Source organism: Plectropomus leopardus, chromosome 15, assembly GCF_026936395.1.
Source record: "Plectropomus leopardus strain MGB_pleo_1.0 chromosome 15, ASM2693639v1, whole genome shotgun sequence".
Lineage (NCBI taxonomy): Eukaryota > Metazoa > Chordata > Actinopteri > Perciformes > Serranidae > Plectropomus > Plectropomus leopardus.
In genome coordinates this window covers 5789686-5812019 of record NC_142190.1, presented here as the reverse complement: position 1 = coordinate 5812019, position 22334 = coordinate 5789686, and the positions used below count along the sequence as shown (strand labels likewise).

The 22334-nt window shown below is 42.7% G+C and overlaps 1 protein-coding gene across 11 annotated transcripts in view; it reads left to right on the top strand.

The window, feature by feature from the left end:
* auts2a (activator of transcription and developmental regulator AUTS2 a) overlaps positions 1-22334 on the top strand; it is a 449370-nt gene that overhangs the window by 353903 nt on the left and 73133 nt on the right. For all 11 annotated transcript variants that reach the window (XM_088088966.1, XM_088088967.1, XM_088088963.1 and 8 more), the window contains one exon: positions 15410-15458. In XM_088088966.1, the coding sequence (XP_087945092.1) occupies positions 15410-15458 (49 nt within the window). The remainder of the gene's footprint in view (positions 1-15409; positions 15459-22334) is intronic.

Genomic DNA, 22334 nt, shown 5'->3' with positions numbered 1-22334 from the left:
TTCCTCAGATCTGCCTCGCTGATGGGGGCATTAGATCGACACTAACTCCTCGCTGTGCTATTAATGAAAGGCAGCCACGAGCCAGAGCGCAAATCTGATAAAAGGGGCTTGAGATGAGGGGGTCATGAAATATTTAAATATACAGGGCTTCAAAGCGGAAGAGGCCCTCCCGTTCTTGTCAACAGACAGACCCCCTGCAGCCCAGTCATGGCCCCAGTCTCTGGCCGTCAACCAGCTCCACATGTAGGTCACAAACCACCAGCTCACTTTTTCCGCTCTACGGGCCGCGCCAGGGGAAAGGAAGAGAATTCGCAGATGAAATTGCTCCTATCTCCAAACACACACACTCAACATGGACACACAGTCTTCCTCTTGTTCTCCCATGTTCTAGTGTTACACAGAGGGGGAGATGAGCAGCAGAGGGGCAGCAAAGGGGCAGCGAGGATTTCCCAGCGCTGATTCAGTGGACTCTGACATGTTAAAGCACTCCTCAGATCCTCTGCATTACACATGCTCATGCACAAAACCATCACAAACCACAACCAAAGGCCCATTTTACACTTTCCGTTCAAGGCAGAAATATCACGCTGTTACTCCACCTCACCCTACTTTATATTCTGTAGAGAGACAGAACCCTCTTTTACAGAGATTGTGGTATAGGGTCGCCGTCTCTAGAAGTGACGCATCAGCTTCTAGTGTAACATATAACATATGTGTCGGCAGCGCTTTCTAAACAAGGACAGTGGCATATAACAATTATTTAATGTCTCAGTTATTTGGTAGCTGATCTTGTCCTTTACTCGGAGGGTAAGGAGCTCCCAGACCTCATTGTCTTCCCAGTTTGTGGACGTTTATGGGTGCTGTTCTTCTTGTTGTTCCTCTTTGTTAGCTGCTTTTTACATCTGCTGTGGGTGTTCCTCATACCATAGGCCTCACGGGTGAAAGTCCGCCGTTTGTTGGACCCATCCATCACCCCTCCTGCCCATCCTACAAGGACCTTCCAGCTTTTTATATTACATCACCACCAGCAACCTGACGCCATCCAACAGCGTATCATACAGCAACACCAGGTGCCATCCAGCTGACCACGAGGGTTCTGTCGGGCTGTGTTACAAAGTGAAGCCACCTGGCAACATATCATATGATCATAAAATGTGGCTTTCGGGTTGGTGTCAGATGCCAAAATCACTGACATAGCAGAGGTATTTGACGACTTCTGAATGAGAAATGGCTAAAATGTCACAGTTAGATGTAAAAAACATGCTGTTATTCCCCGCGGTCTCTCCCTGCTGGCTGCTGGCTGTTTACAGTCCTGTAACCACCACTAGGTGTCGCAGTGTCTTTCAGCTCAGCTGCCTGTTGCACTAGTAGAGACCGGAGACTGAGCTTTGGTGGTGCATGCTGTGCACTACATACAATGAGTTTAATAGAAAGAGGGGCTTGAAAAACATACCCTCTGGATTTCTAAATACCCTTGAATACCAAATTACTGTGATACCACCTAAATGTAATGACATGGTTTATAAAGTGCTGCTGACATGTTTGTTATATGTCACATTAGAGACAGACACTGTTGTGTTGAACATCATGCCTGTTACGTCTCTTTTGCTTCCAGTATGCCGGCATGCTATCTAAGGGTTGTTTACACGGCAACAGTTCTTGTATGAAACGTTAAACTTTTGTTTAAGGCTTCATTCCTTTTTTAATGTTTTCTAACTTTTCGCGGCCCTATAGCGTGCTCTGTTGGTATAAAGGGCTTCAAAGATATTTGAAAGTACAGAGGGCTCCTGGCATTCAGGCTTTTGCAGCATATGATCCTCTTTTTGGGAACTCCTGAGGGAAACAGCACGGATCACCTGTCAACCAAAAAACAATCAGCATTCCATTTTCATTGAGATGGATCACAGACCATCTCCCTTTTCCTCATGTTCACCCTTTTTTTGTCTCAAAGGGGCCTAAACTGCCCATTTCTCTCCCTCCCATCGTCCGCCCCCCCAGCAGGGAGGCTACTGTAGACAGAACAACGACCTTATTTAGCTCAGGCCCTGCAAAATGCAATTAGAAACCCCTCAATGGCCAGCGGGGGCCCGGGATGAGATGGAGGGAGTGAGGAGGACAGCGACAGAAAGGGAAAAAGGGCTGGGGGGGCAGCGGGCTGAGACCTCCCTGCTGTCTGTCACCCTGCTGGCTTTTGATGTCCGTGGCCCATCTTGTGTCCCCCTAGAGAGCCTATCATCAGGGCCCCACTCTGGAGCTGTTGAGCACAGAGAGAGCCGTGGAGAGGCTTGTTTGAGTGGAGCGCGGGGGGTGCGGGTGGATGACTGGGGCTGTCTCCGTTGGTGCCTGACAGAATGGTCTTGACGGAGCGTTTCAGAGGCCTAATCCCTCCAACCATACTCCTCCAGCCGGGCGAATCGCTCGGGGGGTCTGCAGAGGGTCAGACGTGTTTTAATACAACGCCTTAGTGGTGATTTCCTCAGTGCTTTCCTGTAGTCATTCCTTTTTAAATAACACAGCAGGCTGTTTCTCTCCCCTCCTTTTTCTTCCCTGTTTGGCTCCATCCCCCTCTCCGTCTCGTCTGTCTCTCCCCGTCTCCTCCTGTTTTGTTTTCCTCTCCCGCTCTCTTCCTCTCTCCTCCTTTATCTCCCTGCCTCCCCTTGTCTCCTCTCTCCCATCGCGCCACCGAGAAGAAAGAAACAAAAAGGGAAAATATTATCCCTGCCAGCACAGTTGCTCTTGCTTAGTATTAAGTCGAGGCCTCATGGGGGGTTCCAGCACCGTGGTTCTTTGGTTGTAGATGTCTACTGGGTCTCCGCAAATATAAAGACATGCAGATTAGGGAGAAAAATTAAAGCTGGGGGTTTGTCATGCAGAGGGTTATCTGTTAGGAATGTTTTGTCTGTCTGGGATACGGCTCCACTGTAAAGCTTCAGAGAGAAAATTGGGGTCAAATTAAAAGAGGCTCATAATCCTTCTTTTTTTGTCATTGAGATCAAATGTCTCAACGGCTTGATGAGGTTATACTGAATAAGCTTATCAATGAATTTGTATGACAAGCAGCCCCGTGTTTACACTGACGTGATGTAGAGATGAAAGCTAACATCACAAACAAATAATCTCTTAAAATACAGCACATTAAAATTCAGATTTCCCTGCCTGGTTCAGGAGCGGAGACAGTTCATGTCCTCAGCCAATTTCATCTCTGTGTAAACACTGAATGACAGCGCTATAGATAAAGACACATATTTGTCCTTTTTAATATAATTTGGCTTTGGAATGAGTATTTATACTGACATTAAAGGACCAATGTGTAGGATGAAGGAAAAGTGCAATACATTATAATAATTATGTTTTGCTGAATGTATAATCACCTGAAAATAAGAATAATAGTTTTTTTGTTACCTTAGGATGAGCTGTTTATAGTGCGTCCTTGTCCATGAAGATCGCCATGTTGCACTGCCATGTTTCTATAGTAACCCAGAAGGGACAAATCAATCCCTCTAAATAGTCGATTTTTTTGTAGTTAGAGATGTAAATTTCCATTTCCTAAAATAGTGAAGACATCACCCGCCATACATTGCTTTACTCTGCCTCTGATTGGCTAACCCTGACATCCTTATCCTAACTAACGCAACCAATGGAGGCAACGAGTATTGGCCAATCAGATGAGGAGTATGGCGTGCAGTGTCAGAGTGTGATTGTAATTAAATTACAGTAATTAATCAGAATGTTGGTGATTACAAAGGGGTTACATATAAAAAAATCTACAAAAGTTTACATGTTGAATAAAACATTTATTATGTTGCTTTACATCTTTTTGCCAAGCAGGAATGCCTTCTTTTGGGATATTTTTGGGCAATACGAATCAGAAAAACAAAAAAAAAAAAATAGTTATGTAACCTCTTACTTTTTTAATAGGGTAACTAGTTATCTGTAACCTATTCTATTTCAAAAGAAGCTTATTTGTTTTTTTTACCTGTTTAAATCACTGGGTTTGTTTTGGAGAGGAGGAGACCTCTGCGAATAATTTGGCTCCGAGTAAAAACCTGTTGAACATCTGGATTAAAAGTTATCAGAGAAAAGGTGAGCACACATTAGCAGGTTCTGAGCGAATGGCCAGACTCCAACATGCCAAACAGTATTGAAGAAACACTGATTTTTAACTGGAAACTGCTTTATTTGTTTTTTTTACCAGTGTAATTTAGCAGGTCTATTTGTGGTGGAGGGAGGGGATCTCTGCGGAAAATTCAGCTCCAGCTAAACACCTACTAAACGTCAGGTTCTTGAGATATTGAAGAAAAAAGTGAGCACACATAGGCAGGTGCTGGGCTAATGGCCTGTTTTCAACATGCCAAACAGCACTGAAGGAACACTGACTTTTAATGTGAAACTGCTTTATTTGGTGGTTCTATGGTTGTTAATTACCGAGTCAATTTGTCGTGGGGAGGACAAGACCTCTCCGGATAATTCAGTTCATGGTAAAAACCTCCTGAACGTCTGGATCTTAAATTACCAGAGAAAAAAGGTGAGCACACGTTAATGGTGCTAGGTTACCGGCTCAACAGCATAGAGGAAATACTGATTTTGAACTTCTTTTTACTGTTTTTAATCACCTGGTCTGTTTGTTTTGGAGGGGAAGAGACCCTAGCAAAAATGTCCAAGACAATGAACACTGAAGGAATTTTAATCGAGAGAAATTTTAGCTCTTTTAAAATTTACAATCTTCACTGGTAGACACCACTAAACCTCCCTAAATCTTACACACAGCTCCTTTAAATGAAAATGTTAATGATAAATAAGGCCTAATATACATGATGATGATAATGTGTGTGTGCATGTGTGCGTGCGTGCGTGTGTGTGTGTGTGCATGTGTGCGTGCGTGCGTGCGTGTGCGTGTGTGTGTGTGTGTGTGTGTGTGTGTGTGTGCGCGCGCGTGTTTTGGGGCGGGTAGCACATATGCTCCTCTCTGTAAGAAGGGGAGGGAGTGATTGACTGGTCTGAAATTATCCACGGCATCGCAGCCCACAGCCCACATTCCACGACAATGTCTGTAATTTAAGAAAAAGGGTCTCCCATTTCGCTTGTGACTGGACAGAGTAGTGCTGAGTGTGTGTGTGTGTGTGTGTGTGTGTGTGAGAGAGAGTGTTGGAGGGGGGTTGCATTAGGGATGTAACTAAAGCATTTGAGGCAGGGAAGGTTAAACCAATTTTCTTGTCTGCATTGTTTTCCAAAGTGAGTCCCACGGCAGCGACATTAGACTGATGGCCAGTGAAGTCGGTTTGTTCCCGCTGACAGGCCGGTCCTTTCTGCGCCCGCAATGTCAACTGGATCTGATTATTGCCTACCAGATCCAGATAATGTCTGCCATTGATCAGGCCATTTATCTTGAACTCCTACGGCCCCGGCCTGCTTTCAGAGACCACAGGGAGATAAGCAGATACAGATAAGCAGATAACATAGTCTCCACAGGCTTTTAACAACCGGAAGAAATACTTTTCCGCTGCTTCCCCGGCTGACATATGATGTGAGTTTCATATCTCTCGGCTCAGGATGCTTTATTATAACAAAAAGGATCTGCTTTTAGAGGTATCGGATCAGATCAGACCAGACGCTTTTATCCCTGTGTCCGTCAATCTTGCTGAAAAAAATTTGCAAAGAAATGCAAAGTAGGGATTAATTTTTGTTATTTACAGGTTTAATATTGAAAAGCGTGTCTGTGACAACGCTGATGGAAATTCTCAAGTCCTTAAATCTCTCATTCTCTGTCAGGATGTTTGATTGATGCAGTTTAAGAGAAAAGACTGTCAGCTTTTCCAAAGGCTTTCTCCACTTTTGGCACGCTATGGTGTCCCAGTTTTTATAGCGTTTTTTAACGCCGGGGTACATTTGTCTTTGTCTGTGCGTGTGTGTTTGCATGCACAGCCGTGTGTCATCCCCACATTAATGCTAGCAATGAGTGACAGATTAATTTATGTCTGGCTACGTGTCTGAGGAATTGGGAAGAAAGGGCCTGTCAGTGCTGCTTGTCGGGAGGGGGTAGAGATTAGAGCCAGTTGTCATTGACAACCCAGTGCAGGCTCTGAGAGATAAGGTCGGATGTAATGACTGTACAAAATAAATAAATAAATAAAATTAATTTCAAAAAACATCCTCACTCCGCCCTCAAAAGGCTGGGAGAAGAGGAGATGTTGGCATTTCCAAGTGTGTGGGTTTATGTGTGCACAATTAGAAATATTTCACAGTTCTTAGATTGCGCCGCAACATTTGGACATTTCAGATTTTGAGCAGCAAGGAAGGTGTGATCTAATCCCACCCCCTCCTCTGAGAGAAGAGCAGGATTTATTTTTCAAAAATCCATGTAAAACAGGTTTTATTTATTTTGAACTGTGTGCAGTACATGTTTTTTAACAAGCAGTATTTTTTAAATTCCAATAGATTATTGTGTGTAAATATGCGGTGAAACATAATGAGCTTCAACTGTTTGCCTGCTTGTGATACACTGCCAGTTATTAAGTTTACTGTGTTTCCATGAATCAAAATCCCCACATGAAACTTGAATATTGATGAAATATGTATTGCTAAGTGGTTGATATATAGTCTTATTATTACTAAGTCTTTAAAGTGGAGTTTTAAGCTTAAATTTCACTGTGAAATTCTGTCTGCCTCTGGGTACAAAAAAATGAAGCCACGATTTACAAGGTAGGAACATTAGTGAACAGGCCCACCGGGCACAGATGAAGGGGCACATAGTGTCATGTCTCTGTAATTAACAAGTACTGACCATAAAGAGATCCAAAGGAACTGCAAGGAGCCACAAAATAACTTGGAAAAGGGGGGAAACAGCCACTCCCACCCTGTTTAGACCTGGCATCAATATGCGCCTCTGGTGATCTGACCACAACTGGACAGCACTTAATACAACGGCCACCAATGATCTGTTTCAGTCACTCAAACTATTTGCTGAGGTGGTCTGGGACACATTTGACCTGAGCTGTCCACTTGCATTTAAATCACAGTAAGGCATACTAAAACCAGGTCTAAAGCAGGTCTCAAAGATTCACAAAATGACCAAAAAAAGACACAAATTTAACCTCAAGAGACATAAAATAACTACAAAGAGACGCAAATCAACTAAAAAGAGTCATAAAATGACCAAAATAGACACAAATTACATAAAAGAGACATAAAATGACTACAGACATAAAAAACAACTATAAAGAGACACAAATGACAAAAAAGATGCATTAACACTACAAATAGATGCAAAACAAATTGACAAAAACAGGCTAAACAGCTATAAAGTGCGTGTCTTGTTTCTATGTAGCAGGTAGGGACTGGGGACGCATATCTGTGCAGAGGGACCCCTTGTCTTAAAATCCGCCCCCGTGTCAACCACTGCTCGACCAAAACGCCAACAGCAGGTGAAATAGTGTACGATTTACACTTGATTTATCTCTACATCTACTCTGTGGGTTGGCACAACATTTTGCACATTCGTGTTTCCCAGAAGAGGGATCCGAATGACTTTGGCTGATGTTTCATCTCTTCAGTTTTTTCCTCTTTCGCCTCCATGAGGTTAACATTTGTGGTTTAGAGTGAATTGCCATGATATTTGGTACATGCATTCATGTTCCTCTCAGTGCCCTGCAGTCCTTTGTCTAGCTAAGTATAGTTTCAATATTTTTATTCTCACAAAGCCGTTACTGAGGTGAAACTGTTGCTGAAATACTCACTCACTGACCGCTGTTCACCACTTCTGACGACTCTGTTCAGTGTCATTAAGAAAACTCTCTTTCCATTTCCTGGCCTCTGCATTCAATCCTAGTCTCAGTCGTAAATGGGGTTTTTTCGCCCCTGTAAAGCAAAGACCGGGCTCTGAGTCAACAGACAAACCTAATAAGAGCTTTTAACATATTACATTGCCGGCACTCATGTTACACTTATCAGTAATATTTTAAACGATGGTAGATTTGGCATAATGGCAGGAAGGCTCATAAAAGCGAGCCGGTCCCCTGTGATTGTAATCTAGGAGAGAGTTCCTGTAAAATTAAACCGCGGTTGCGGGGGGAGAGACAAACATGCCTCTGGTTGCTTTGAAGTGGAGAATCAGCGTCCAAAAAAGGAATAAAAGATGACAAAATGTCAGTGTGAGGCTGATGGTCTATAGACAGAACTTACGTGCCCAGACAGCAATTACTGAGATACATAGCATACATCAAGACATTGTGTTTGATCTCAGTGCCTCATTCTCTCGCATAGACGATGTTTTTCCACGTGAAACTGTGCACAGTTCTCATTTTTTATGTGTTCATCTCTGTCATCGTTTCATTTGAATTAAAAATAATGCGCAGCGAGAGATCTGGACGCCGATTGTTTGGCAGCATGGCTGTAATCACAGACTTGCGGTCGCTCTCAAATCTGATAATGACCATTTAAAATGGAGAACAGCGGCTCGTTCATCGCTTCTCTTGCACAGGCCCCCGTGAAAACGACTGGTAGCCATTTTCTGTCGATGGCAGTCGTATAAATACATATCTTGAAGCAAGCCATGTCATGCTTTTGAAGCCAAACCACGCTACGCTCTTGATGTTTCATCACAATCACCGCTTCAAACACAAGAATCCCTGTGATCTAATTACATGTAACCACAGTTGGTACATTTGCAACTAATTTTAGACTTGATTTACTGCGTTTCCGTTGTATGAACCGTGGTGCCGTACAGCTACATAATGTCGCTGGAGTTATCAAGATGTTTTCCCACAGCCTGCAAGCAACAGTATGCCAGAGGTTAATCACTTCATTAGTTTAAGTTGTTCAATGCACCAAACGTACAAGTGCATGCATGTCAGGAACCTCTAACATGATTGTGCAGGCTGCTCTTTCTCCCAGGCCCTTTGTGACCACAGCCTTTATCCTCTGTAACTGAACCAAGTGGCTGGACTTTAACTGGCCACCTGAGGCCAATTCCTCCCAGCCCTGATGGTACTTCACATTTCTATGTCTCTGCTCCAGCGACAGCAGTGGCCAGAGGCACCGTGTTTTCGGGTTGTCTTTCCGTCCGTCCATCCATCCCATTCTCATGAACTTGATATCTCAAGAGCACATAAAGAGCATTTCTTCAAATTTAGCGTAAACATTCACTGGGACTCAACCATAAAGTGATCAGTTTTTGGTGGTCAAGGGTCAAAGTCTTTGTCCTTTTTATTCTTGTGAACATGATCTCGAGAAGAAAATTTCTTCAAATTTGGCACAAACTTCCACTTGGACTCAAGGATGAACTGATTACATTTAATGTTCAAAGGTCACAGTGACCTCATTCCTCTCATTTTTGTGAACATGAGACCTCAAGAACACTTTGAGGGAATATCCTGAAATTTAGCACAAACATCACTTGGCCTTAACGATAAACTGATTAGATATTCATAGTTAAAGTTCAAAGATCACTGTGATCGTTAGTTTCATTCTAGTAAATACAATTTGTCAAGAACACATTTAGGAAATAACATCCAATTTGGCATAAACGTGGACTGGACTCATCTATGAAGTGATCTAATTTTGGTGGTGAAAGGTCAAGGTCACTGTGACCTCGACATTTTCATTCTTATGATCACGATATCTCAAGAATCCATATAGGGAATTTCTTCAAATTTGGCACAAACGTCCACGCAAACTGAAAAGATTTTGGTCATGAAAGGTCAAGGTCACTGTTACCTCATCCCACTTATTCTTACAAGTGCAATGTCTCAAAAACTCCTTGAGGGACTTTCTTCAAATTTGGCACAAACGTCCATTGGACTCAACGATACACATCAGATTTTAAAGGTAAAAGGTCATGGTTACTGAGAACTCATTAAACACGTTTTTGACCATAACTCAAGAACTTATATGATAATTGTGACAAAATTTGACACAAATGTCTCAGAGGATAAAATGATGACATGTTATATCCAAAAGGTCAAAGGATTATTCAACATCATAACCGACAAACAGGCGAGGACATTTGGTCAGATACTGAGAGACACTGTGCTGATTGTAGTGATCTTCTGTGCTGCCGATTTGATGTGTGTGAAGCGTTTACATTTTAGAATTTGTAGCTTCTTTGCAGCAACATCCATTATGTAAATCCTTGTCATGGCTAAATATGAGTCTGACCAGACATGCTTGTAAACTATAACTGCAACTTGACTGATCTGCAGAGGCATACAACCACAAGGCAGTAATTCTAGTTTTCTTTTGCGTGTCGAAAGCGTGTCCATGAACAGCTTTGCCCATTGTAACTCGATACGGATAAATCGTTTTCTGCTCAATGTAAACTTCTCAGTTTAACCACATTGAGCATCTGACTGCAGTTTGGATGAAAGTGCCTTTTTGTGTTGATGTATGAGGATTTTGTTTTTACCACTCTGAATCTCAGGCAACTGTATATCCCATTTCCCATGACTTCATGTTTGTATGGGCCGGTCCCAGCCAGCCAACGGACCCTCGCTCCCTCTGTTACCGAGGGACGGATTAGCATCTCAGCTATGAGCTAAGTCTGTTTTCTGCTCTGTGGTTGCTCAGGCTGAACTGGCAGGGAAAGACTTTGCAGTGTGACTCTATTGTACACCCATTGACCTCCCAGCCAGCGGGTTAATGCTCATTAGACGAGCTGTAGGATGTGAGGGTTTTGCACTATCAAGAGGATCTTCCAGGAATGTCCAGCGGGAAATCGGGATTTGTCTAATGTGAGGCAAAGAAGGATGAAGCGCTGTCGCTTCTCGGGTAAATGTTACTTTCAGGGCTGCAGTGTGAATCCTAACAGGATAGTGTCCTACTTTAAATCTGTGTGATCCCTTTTAAGTGACCAGTGTGTGGAATTTTGGGAGATATATTTGCAAAAATGGATTATTATGTAATAAGTATGTTTTCTTTAGTGTACAATCAGCTGAAAATCATTGTGCTTTTGTGACCTTAGAGTGAGCCATTTATATCTACATCGGGAGCGGGTCCTAGTATATGGAGATCAACATTTTGCACCACCATGAATCTGCAGTAGCCCAGAATGGTCAAACTATACACTGGCTCCAGATATGGCCATTTGTATTTTTGCGTTTTTGCATTTTTGCCTCGGTAAGTAAGAAGCCCAACTGCATGTTACACTGTTTGTAATGTGAAACTGCTTTATTCAGTGTTTCTAGGGGTTTAAATCACCAGATCCGTTTGTTTTGGAGAGAAAGCGGCCTTTGTGGATTATTCTGCTTCCCTTGAAAACGTCCTGAACATCTGGATCTTCAGTTATCAGAGAAAAATGTGACTTCACATTAGCATGTGTTCGACTAGCCGCCAGCAGCTACATGCCAAAGCGCATCAGAAAGACATCGTTTTTTAAGCTAAAGCTGCTTTATTCATTTTTTTGATCAGTTTTAATCACCGGGTCTGTTTGTTTTGGAAAGGAAGAGACCTCTAAGGATAATTAAGCTCACGGTAAAAACCTCCTGAATCAGAAATAGCAGAGCTCACATTAACTTATGAGAGAAAAGGGCTGAGCATGTCGTGGGCGAGCAGCCCGTCCCCGAGATGCCATGCCGCAGCAGAGATTCACTGATTTATAACGTGAAACTGCTTTATTCTGTGTTCATAGCTGTTTTTAATCACCTGGTTTGTTTGTTTTGGATAGGAAGAGACCTCTGTGGTCGGCTTAGGAGGTATGATGGTATACCAGAGTATCTGGAAATCCAGAAGTTATGTTTTTCAATTCCGTCATTAATACCTCTCTCTATTAAACTCATTGTATGTAGTGCACAGTACGCACCACCAGAGCTCTGTTTCTAATGGTAGTACACGGTAGTATGGTAGTACTGAAAGACACCATGATATCTGGTGTTGGAGGGAGAAGTTACAGGACTGTAAACAGCCGGCAGCCAGCAGAGAGAGAGACCGTGGGGAATAACAGCATGTTTTTTACATCAAACGTGGTGAATTAAAGATTTATTTTGACCATACCGGAGCTGGTGATTTAAGGAACAGTGGAAGTAATAACTACATACTAGCAAGAGCAACCAGGACAGTTTGGTTGAGTTTTATTTTGTGTCTGTCGAGTTTGAATGACGTTGTAGTTCTGTTTGATAAGGAAAATAGGTGTGATAGTCATTTTTATTAATTTAAAGTATTAAAGTATTTATTAATCTTAAAAGCTGAGAATCAGTAGCACACTCACCGTCAGAGGGGTTTGCGCTGCACACTTATGCCCTCATACACTGTACACCTCGATGAAATTTAAGTATGGTATGAAATATTACATACTTCCCAAGCCTATTCTGTGGCTAAGTCAGCTTCTGATAAAAATCTCCTAAATCGTGAAAATGAAGAAATTCTAGCCGTGAGAAGCTTTAGCTGGTTGCAATCTGCAATTCACTGCTAGACACCCCGAAAAAATCCCCCAAATTTTACACATTTCACCTTTAACTACTATGGCATCAGTATTGGGAAACGCCAGTACAGAGCGAGGGGCTGCCAGCTCCACAGGGCTGTTTTTTTGTGACCCTGGGTGGGAAAGCTTATAAAAAAAAATCCCTCCATGGCTTGGTGAAGTTATCGCAAAATTATAAACGTGGGGATTTATGTCTGCAGTGTCAGTGGTTTAGGTCTGTCAGGGTGGGCCAAAGAGAGCTCAAAGCTCAAATTGAAGGCTGAATGACCTGAAGTGTTTTTTATATTACCAGCTGACCTCCCCTCAGGCCAGTGGAGTGGGAGTTGATCCAACAGGAAGACCAGTGAGGAGGTGCACGCTGCCCATAAAGGAGCGTTTTGTTTTTCCTCCCCTCACGGTAGCAGCACCCTACTGGGGAATTCATTAGGGGCTGACATCATCTCACTCAGTACAGAGTGAAAGAAAGAATATCTTTCTGCCTCCGCTCTCCCCTCCCTCCCTCCTTTCTCTCTCTCTCTCCCTCACTCTCTCTCTGCCTCCTTATCTAGCTCTGGTGCGCGTCTGTCTCTCCTTTTGCGCGACATTTACGCAAAAGGTAAAAGTGTGCGCCTCTAAAATCGAGCTCCAAGCTTTCCAGCAGCCCCCATAAAACATGTTTATCTTTTGAATCCAAGTCCGCCTGGAAATCAGGAAGTGGGAGGACCCGAGCGTGAAGCCAGCAGCAGCAGCAGCACTCAGGCAGTCAGTCGCTGGATGAATGGGAGTTTGTCTGGCGCTTGATGGGGAGAGGCTCTTGTGTGCCCACGACCGGGATTCGTCGGAGAGAGCGCAGCAGCTCGGCTTTGCAGCTGAACACACAGCGACAGCGGGCTCGCACCTTGTGAAGTTTTGCTCACCGCTTGTGTGATTTGGCTCCGTGTGCGCAGAGGAAACTGGCCGTGCGCTTTGTTGGATTGGTTTGCTCCGTCGGACGCAGCCTCCTCTCTCTGCGCACCAACACAAACACCTCACGGATCCAGTTGGTTACCTCTCACGGATATTTCAGGAGAATCTACGTGAAAAAAATCACATTGTGTCGCGAGGAAAAGCAAAGATCAAGGGATTTTTCTTTCTCTCTCGTCGCCTCAGTGCTGTTGCAGAAGCTCTCCGTGGCGAGACACATGGCTCCCTTTGTCCAAAAGGCGCAGTAGCTTTGTGAACGGCTTTGGATTTTTTTTCTTCTCTTCTTGGAAAGGCTTCTTCTTCTCTCTACGCATGGCTGTCCTCAATTTAAACGGAGTAGACTTCGCCGCCTCTTGTGTGGATTATATTATTTGAAAAGCAGAATGTGAAACGAGGCCATATTTACCAGACCGAGAAAGTAATATCCTGACTTATTTGCCTTCTTGCTAACCTTGCCACATCAAAGGTATGCGCGCTGGCTCCGAGCCGCTTCTAATCTCAGATTTCATTGTGTGTGATATTGTGCAAAATGCTCTTTATAATAGGGACCGTTTTCATGCCGCCGCTTATGCTGTCATTTATTCTGCAGCTTTCATTGTTTACATTCTGTCAGTGTTGCATTAGTGAATAAATGCACGGTTCAAGACAAGGTTTTAACAATACAACGACAATAATGTAGCACTTTTCATTTTGATTTTGTTACTTGGCATCTCCTGCATCCTTAAAACCATAAGAATACATGCATAAGCTGTCACTGCACGATGTTTTAATACTCCTGTCTTTAATATAACCCTGCTGTCAAAGTGCAATGCATTAACATAGCATTTTGTTGCTCAGAATTTCAATAAATCCAAAGCGAGGACATCCATAAAGCCAGGTATCAGAAATTAATATTATTCAGAAACCTGTCAGTCTCCCCATGTGCAGCTCAGCGGGTGTTGTCCTGTTTCTCTTCTGTCCTTGCAACCTGTAGTTACTTTCTAATATGATAATCTTTCACCTACATGTCCTGGTTTACACATAATTAATCTGTGACTTGGTTTTTTCACCTATATAAGCCTTTTATTGTAATTCAGTTTTAAATCCCATCACTGCATATTTTATTCCCGCACAGTGATGCTGCCGGGAAGGTTTGAAGAAGGATGGAGGTATTTTGTCGCGGAGCAACAGTGCCACCAAGTGGCGTGAATGTGCACAGCCTCTTGTTTTGTTTCAGTCTAATACCAAATATTGGTTTTGATCATGATGCTCAGGTTACACAAATAATTGGGGACGTAATTTTGGGCATGACAGGATGCAGACACTTGATCTGCATTGGTTTATTTTGGATTACATTTGCTCCTGAAGATTGTTAAAATTGAAACCATAGATCAAGCACTAATGGTCAGAAATATGTTTTCCAACCACATCATAAATCTTCAGTATTACAGCTGACTTTAAATAACAGTTTGGGGACTTTTTTTTTTTTTTTTTTACATAATTCAGTTTTTTTATTGATTTTAAATCGATTGGCACATGACAGGTTAACATGTCAAATGAGACATTACATTGGCAACAATAATAAATAAATAAATAAATATAATGGCTACAGAATAATGGAGAGCCATACAAGAGAGGGCACAACAAAAGTCAAAATCCCCCTCCAAAAATGTAATTAATAATTGGAGATAAAACTGTAAAAATAAAACAAAAATTGAAAATTGCATTTATACAAATGATAATAATATAATAAAATAAAGAGAGAGAGACTGAACAATAGTCATATTTCAGGGTTTTCAGACAGTGTAATATAATTCCAAAAATCCCCCTCATTGGTGTCTGGCATGGTTTCAGTCAGTCATCCTGGCCAGCATGGATTGTACAAGGCCATTCTTTCGTTTCTGGGGGTTTGGTTTGTGAAAGTTTGGGAACTTAAGGAATAATTTACCATAACTCAATACTGTTCTTTCAGTCAGCAGGCGTTGCTCCACACTGTCCCCCAAAAATGCAATCCAACAGCATGTTTGGACATTTTGGTGGAAAATTACATTCTTCTAATTCCAGTCTCCTCTTTTCCAGGTCTCCGATGCCAGCTCCGAGAAATTTTTCAGCACAGCTGCAGTTAAAGGTACAGATGATTTTATTTTCTTTCTGCCTCGCTGCTGAAATGTTGTCAGTATGTTGGTGCAGGTGCCGTTCCGCTGGTGTTATTACCATGCTGAAATGGGAATGCAATGTGAGATGATTGTCATTTAAGATAATGCAACAGCAATAATGCATCATAGACATAAAGCTGATCTAATTTACCCAATGTAGACAGGAATGAAATACGGCGCTGCCGTTTTCAGATGTAAGATGAAAATCTCTCTGCAGATGAAATCATTAAAATGTGAAAACCTAAAAGGTCACTTTCATGAACGTAACGTGTGACACTTTGTTGCAAATGTGCTGAGGTGCAGCAGGAGTTGTCCTGCAGCCAGAGGAGGAGGATAATGCTGCTGGGAATGAAGTAAGGGCATCTGTTTATGGCCTCAGTGTGCCAACACCACATGTGACCTCATTATCAAGTCACTAATTTGCTGTTAAAAGCAGCCCCATTTTCTCCAGCTCGGGGATAATGGAGGTGCCCCGTGTGAATGGACATTCCTCTGTAATGGGGGGGAGTTACCACACAGGGCAGGAGGGAGGCTCCGAGACGAGGGCTATGACCCCTTCAGGGCTGTGGCAGGAACAGGGACGATTGCTGGAGATGGGTTCTTACACACACACACACACACACACACACACACACACACACACACACACACACACACTCCTCCTCTTCCTCGCACTTTCCGCCAAACACATTCCCACATTCTGGCCTTTGATTCCCTCCAGGGCTTGATTTGTGGCGTCCATTGGGGGGGCTCAATGGCCGTGCTTGACAGGGAGGTTTCCTTTTGAACGTGCTCCTCTGTGGACTGATTTGGTTCCCTTGAAAGGATTAAGGCCCCCTTTGTGCAGCCTAAATCAACAGAGGGCCCCCCTCTCTCCCCCTCTATGAAAGGACCTGACTGGGGAAACAGTACACAAAATACGCTTTCTCTCTGCTGCATGATAGTCCACTCTCTTGGCCCCTGTTCCCATTTAAATACCTCTTCTTTTCTTCCCTTTTACCATCTCCGTCCCCTCCTCCTCTCCTGCCATATGCTAATGTGTGCCGCCGCAAAGGCCAGTAAAGGCCAGTAAAAGAATCCAGGTGCAGGGAGAGCCAGGAGCTCTGGTATTTTTATGGAGGGTGGTGTTCAGATTAAAAGAGTCGGGTGAGTTTTTGTTGGAGGGGATTACTATTACTCTAATGCAACCAAACCCCGGTACAAGCTGCTCAGACAAATATGGCAAGAGAGGTTCGTTTGTGGGACGACAAGTGTCAATATTTGCCAATAGGCAGGTGCAGAAAGACTCCATTTGTTTGACTGTGCGTGCGATTTTTGTTGATACATATAAAGTGCTCATTGGGCTGTGAGGTTCAGCCTTGACAGGCCATGATGGCAAAAACAGCTCAGAAACAAAGCAAGGGCAAATATTTAAAATTGAGTTCTGCAATGGAGGAGAAGTTTTGGCTGCTGTAACCTTGATGCTGCAGAGCAACTTGCACATATGCATTTTTAGTTTGCACAGTGGTGTAAAAATGTGGCTTTACTCAAGATGCAGAAAAATGTCAGATAGGAATGCAACTAACGGTTAATTTATTGTCAAGTAAGCTGTGGATTATTTTCCTGGTTAATCATTTAATTGTTTGGTCTGTAAAGTGTCAGAGGAAAATTTTCAAAAAGTGTTTGCTAAAGTCTGAGGTGACATCCTCACATGCTTTCTATTGTCCAAAAGCAAAAGATATTCAATTTGTTGTCATAAAGGAACAAAGATACTTGAAAATATTCACATTTAAGAAGCTGGAAAATAATTTTTAAAAAATGAAAGTTGACAGTTATCATACCGTGAACATTTGCTTAGCTACGATACTGAAAGAAAATGCAAATGGAAGAGAATGCCAACTTAATTTTAGTTATTTTCAACAGGGACGGTTTTTACACATACTTGCGTTAACAAAGCGGTTTCAAGTTTCAGTTATGGTAATAAAACGTTTGTTCCACCAACAATAACCTCTCTGTTTTCAGTCCTGTAAAAGTCATTCTGACTGATAATAATAATAACTAATAATTTTCCCAAAGCCCCTCAAATGTTTTGTTTTGTTCACAACCCAAAGATAATCAATTTACTGAAACAGAGGAGCAAAGAAATGGAAAATATTCATATTTAACAAGCTGGAATCAGAGAATTGTTAAAGAAAAAAATTACTCAAACCCATCAGATTTGGTGGTGATTTATGTAAAAGCTGAAAACTAAATGATTATTTGCTGCTGCTCATATTAAAAAAGGCCAAATATCAAAATATTTTTTGCTGAAAAAAACAGAAATATACCAAATAGAGTTGCGTGGGTATGAGATTTTCACGTTATGATAAAGGTCTCAGAAAATATCCCGGTATTACAGAATTATCGTCATTATAATTATGAATAATTATCCTAATTATTTCGCAGGGACAGTTTAAACATTGCTGTAAATATGCCAGAATTAGCCAAGAGGCTAGTTTCCATCTGTAGTCCCTGGCCAAGTGTAAGTTTGGCAGCCTTAAACTAAGAAACCCTTTTAAGAACAATATTCATGATAAAAAGCTTTTCAATTAAGTCACAATCGGTTACAACAAAGATAAGCATTAATAAAAACAGAATAAACAGTAGTTCAAAAATAATAATAATAGTTCAGAAAAAGCATAAACAAACAGTGCAGAGCAACATAAGCAAAGGTGAGATTCTCCTTTCACCTGCTTTTTTTCAAATACTGTAGATAAGTAATGTGCATGGTATGATTAAAGTCAATTTTCATACCACCTTGAAACCGATCCACTGCTGCAACCCCAATACCAAAAAACTTGATATTTCTGTGAAAGAATGTATATTATTCTTGGCAAAAACACATTTCTGACTCAGTGCTATTATTATTAATAACATTGTGAGTGATTGTAGCAAAGGCAAGACACATGAATATACCTTAAAAACCAGCGGAGCCCCGAGAAGGCCATTGTGATTCAGCTGCTGATGTGTAGCTTCGGTAATGACTGACTGCTGGCTTTTATTCTCTGCCGCAAGACTGGAAATCAGCCCAGGGCAACCTCAGGTGTCTTTGAAGACTCAGTGCTGGTCCCTCATCTTTTAATCTCACAGCCCTCTCACCTACTCAGTAATTTCAGTGTATTTTTCATGCTCCACACAAAAGCCATTATGTTTTTTTTCCCGTCTCTGCCCGAGGCCTACACTGCATTTTAAAAAGAAAACCCAGCTGATGAGAACGTGGCTTTTGTGTTCTCAGACGTTGATTTGTTTTCCTCCCCTCTCGTGTCGGCGTCACCTCGGGGCCGTCGGTGTCAACGGTGCATAGTTGTCTAATGTGCAGCTTAAAGTCACCATCACTCTCTGCATGCCTCGCCGTTTTTCTCCCCGCTCGCTCCGAGTTCAGTTTACCCAGGAATGGATTTCATTAACTAAGAGTCATTAAATGTTAGCTCTAATTACCGCCGTTGTCGATGTGCCTGCAGGTGTCAGCCAGCTAACCTGATTCATTTGCTCAGCGGGAGAGTAAGCACCAGTCAGAAAGATGTGCTGGAGTCTATTTGCCACCAGTGAAATAAACAACTTTTCTAAAGTCTGCTTCCAAGGCGCCGTGGGTGGAAATCAGTAACCAAGCCTTATTAAGGCTGTGACTGCTGTCCAGGGAGTGGATTGAAGTGCCGGGCTGCACAGATACTGACGATGACAAAGCAGCACAGTGTGTCACCACAAAGGCCTGCAGACAGATCTATCAAATGATTAAAGCCGTGTCCCAGGGCAGTAATATCTTGTCACCCGGTTACATTCCCATCCTTTATGATATTGTCAATCCACAAGCCGTCCCAGAGACTCGGCTAAGTCATCGGAGAGCAAAGATTAAGCTCACTGCGCATTGTTTTGTTGAGCGTAGCCCCAGCAGCGAGATTAAGATAATGCTGCGTGACATTTTAAAAAGCTCTGCAGCGCCATTTATCAAGAGTAGGTTTGGAAATGTTCTCATCAGTGAGCTGTTGACAATAGAGGAACAATCTTAAAGGTCCAGTGTGTAGGACTGAGGGGATATATTGGCAGTACTGGAATACAATGTAGAAAGTTTTCTTTAGTGTATAATCACCTGGAAATAATAATTGTCTTTTTGTTACCTCGATGAGCCGTTTATATCTGCATCGAGAGCAGGTCCTCGTCCACAAGAACGCCATGTTGCTCCGCCATGTTTCTACAGTTGCCTAGAACGGACAAACCAAACACTGACTCTAGACAGAGCTGTTCATGTTTTGGTGCTGGCTACCGTAGTTAGCCCCTCCTCAGCGAGCCAAACTGCATTAGCAAAACACTTATTTTTCTCCTAAAAACTGCTTCATTCAGTGTTTCTACTGGTTTAAATCACCTGGTCTGTTTGTTTAAAGAAGGAAGACCCCTCCGTGTATAATTCAGCTGCCGGTTAAAACATCTGGGTCCTGAATTATCAAAAAAAATAGGGCACCACACATTATCTGGAGCTGAGCTGCACATCTGAAACAAGTAAAATAGCATTAGAGAAACTGCTTTATTTGGCGTTTTTAGTGGTTTATATCACCAGGTTTGTTTCTTTTGGAGAGTAAGGTAACTCTGCAGATAATTTGGCTCCTGATGAAAATCTCCTGAACATCTGGATTTTAAGTTATCAAAGAAAAAGAGGGTATCAAATATTAGCAGACGCTGCGCTGGCAGTGTCAAGCTGAACAGCATTAGAAAAACACACAACCTAAAACTGCTTTATTCTGTGTTGTAACCAGTTTAAATCCCCTAGTTTGTTTGTTTTGGAAAGGAAGAGACCTCCGCGGATAATTACGCTCCCGATAAAAACCTCCTGAACAGTAAACACTGAAGGAATCTTAACCAGGAGTTTAAGCACTCAGGAAGAATTTCAGCATGTTGCAAAATGCAATCCTCACCGCTAGATGCCTTTAAATCCTACAAACTGCTTCTTTAAATGATTTCTAATTGCCTTTTACCTGCATACACATTATCACAGTTACATTTTTACCACGGTCACAGTTAGAAAGGACTTCCTTGTGTGATTTTTCAGGCTAAGAGCGTAGCAAATGAGCACTTGAGATTTTTATTTGGTAGACATATTGGGGCGAAGCGAGTCCCTCGTGAGACATCTCCTGCAGCTGTGTCTGCGATGTGAGACCGAGTTCAGTACGGGGGTGAATTGAAGTGCACAGTGTAGTGATTCTCAATCCCCCAGCCCCCACCCAGCACAACGCTGATTTCACCATGCTTTACTGGAGTTAATGTGAAAATGAAGCGGTGCTACAGCGAGACCTGGGGCTGACGCCAGCGTGAAGAGCGCCGCCGGTGAAGTGTGTCGGGCTTGAGTGCGTCTGTCACCAGGGGAGAGAATAATGCGCGATGTGGAAGGTGTAATTTGAAGCGCTGATGGCATTGTTTAAAAAAATAGTGGAAAGAGAAAAGCGGAGGTGAACTTTTGTGGCAGATATCAGAGCTGAAGAGCTCCCCGGATTGTCATAGAGAGCTCTGCTGGCAGCAAAATTGCCTGTGAGCGTATTACTGCTGTGTGGGAGGGAGCCGAGGGCTTGTTTTTCTCTCCCTGCCTCATTCTCTCTCTGCTTCCTGAGAGCTGGACTGGTGATGGAGCTGTGTGTACTTCCAGGCTGTGGGCTGCCACCTGCTGTAATCTCAAGTGATATAGAGTGCAGCAATCACGCCACAAATCACCCGAGCAGCTCCCTAACTCATTCAGCGGACTGGAAAGAGAAGGTTGGCCTTTCACAGCGCCAGTGTTGGTTTACTGCCCCGGGCTCCCTGCGCTGCCCTCGTGCTGACCTCTGCCGTCTGTGTGGGTTTGTGTGTCAAGGAATCGGGGCTGCCTGTGGAACTTGACCTGATGCACTGTGGAAAGATGACCTGACTACCATTGGCCTTTCGTGCGTTTGGATGAACCGGCACAGTCAAGGACAGTCTTTTTTTCCCCGCCAGGGGCTGGGAGGTCACAGAGAGGTCGCTGCCCCCTCCCTCCGCTCAGAACTGCTGGAACAAAGCGCTGTTGTTTTGGCTCAAACACTTAATTCAAATCAAAATGCTGTTTTGATATTTAATAACTGTGTATGTTTTGAGAAATAAGACTGGGATTTGAAGGATTCAAGTCTGAATGATGCATCAGACTCCAGGCGTTTCCCCAGTGGTCCCCTGCTAGGAGCATCTAATGTATCTCTGAGGGGTAAAGGAAGCTCAATATCCTGTGCTGCTGCAAAGAGGGAAGGCCTGCCCTATTCTTCCTCTCCATGGCTGTAACTACAGACAGAAAGGCTGTAATTCATGACCATGAAAGGGGCCGCTCCAGCCATGCCTCATCTGCTGACACCGCCAAACAAAGGTTAACAAATCAAGGAGAGCACTGGCTGATTTACGGCCTCCCTGTTGCAAACAATGGCCCAGCCCCCAAGTCTATACCTCACATTTACTGAGTCTCTCAGCAGGCGGAGAAATATGGCAACATTTCCAGCTGTACATATTTCAAAATCACCAAATTTAAATACATCGATCACATTTGTCTCAGCTGCAATGGATTGGTTCTTCAGACAATTTAGTTTGGCTTTAAATGTGTCCTACGTAAAGCTAAACTTTTATAGACCTTTAGTTCATATATTTGCATATATTGAAGCTGACAGTACATCTATGAAGTATTACGTGAGACCGGCATTGGATAAAGTACCTGAAATCTATACTTGACTAAAAGTACAGATTTCTTACAAGAAAATGACTTTGGTAAAAGTCACCTAATAGAATATTAATTGTATTAAGGTCTTACAGTATCTTATAATTACTATACTTATGTATTGAAAGTAATT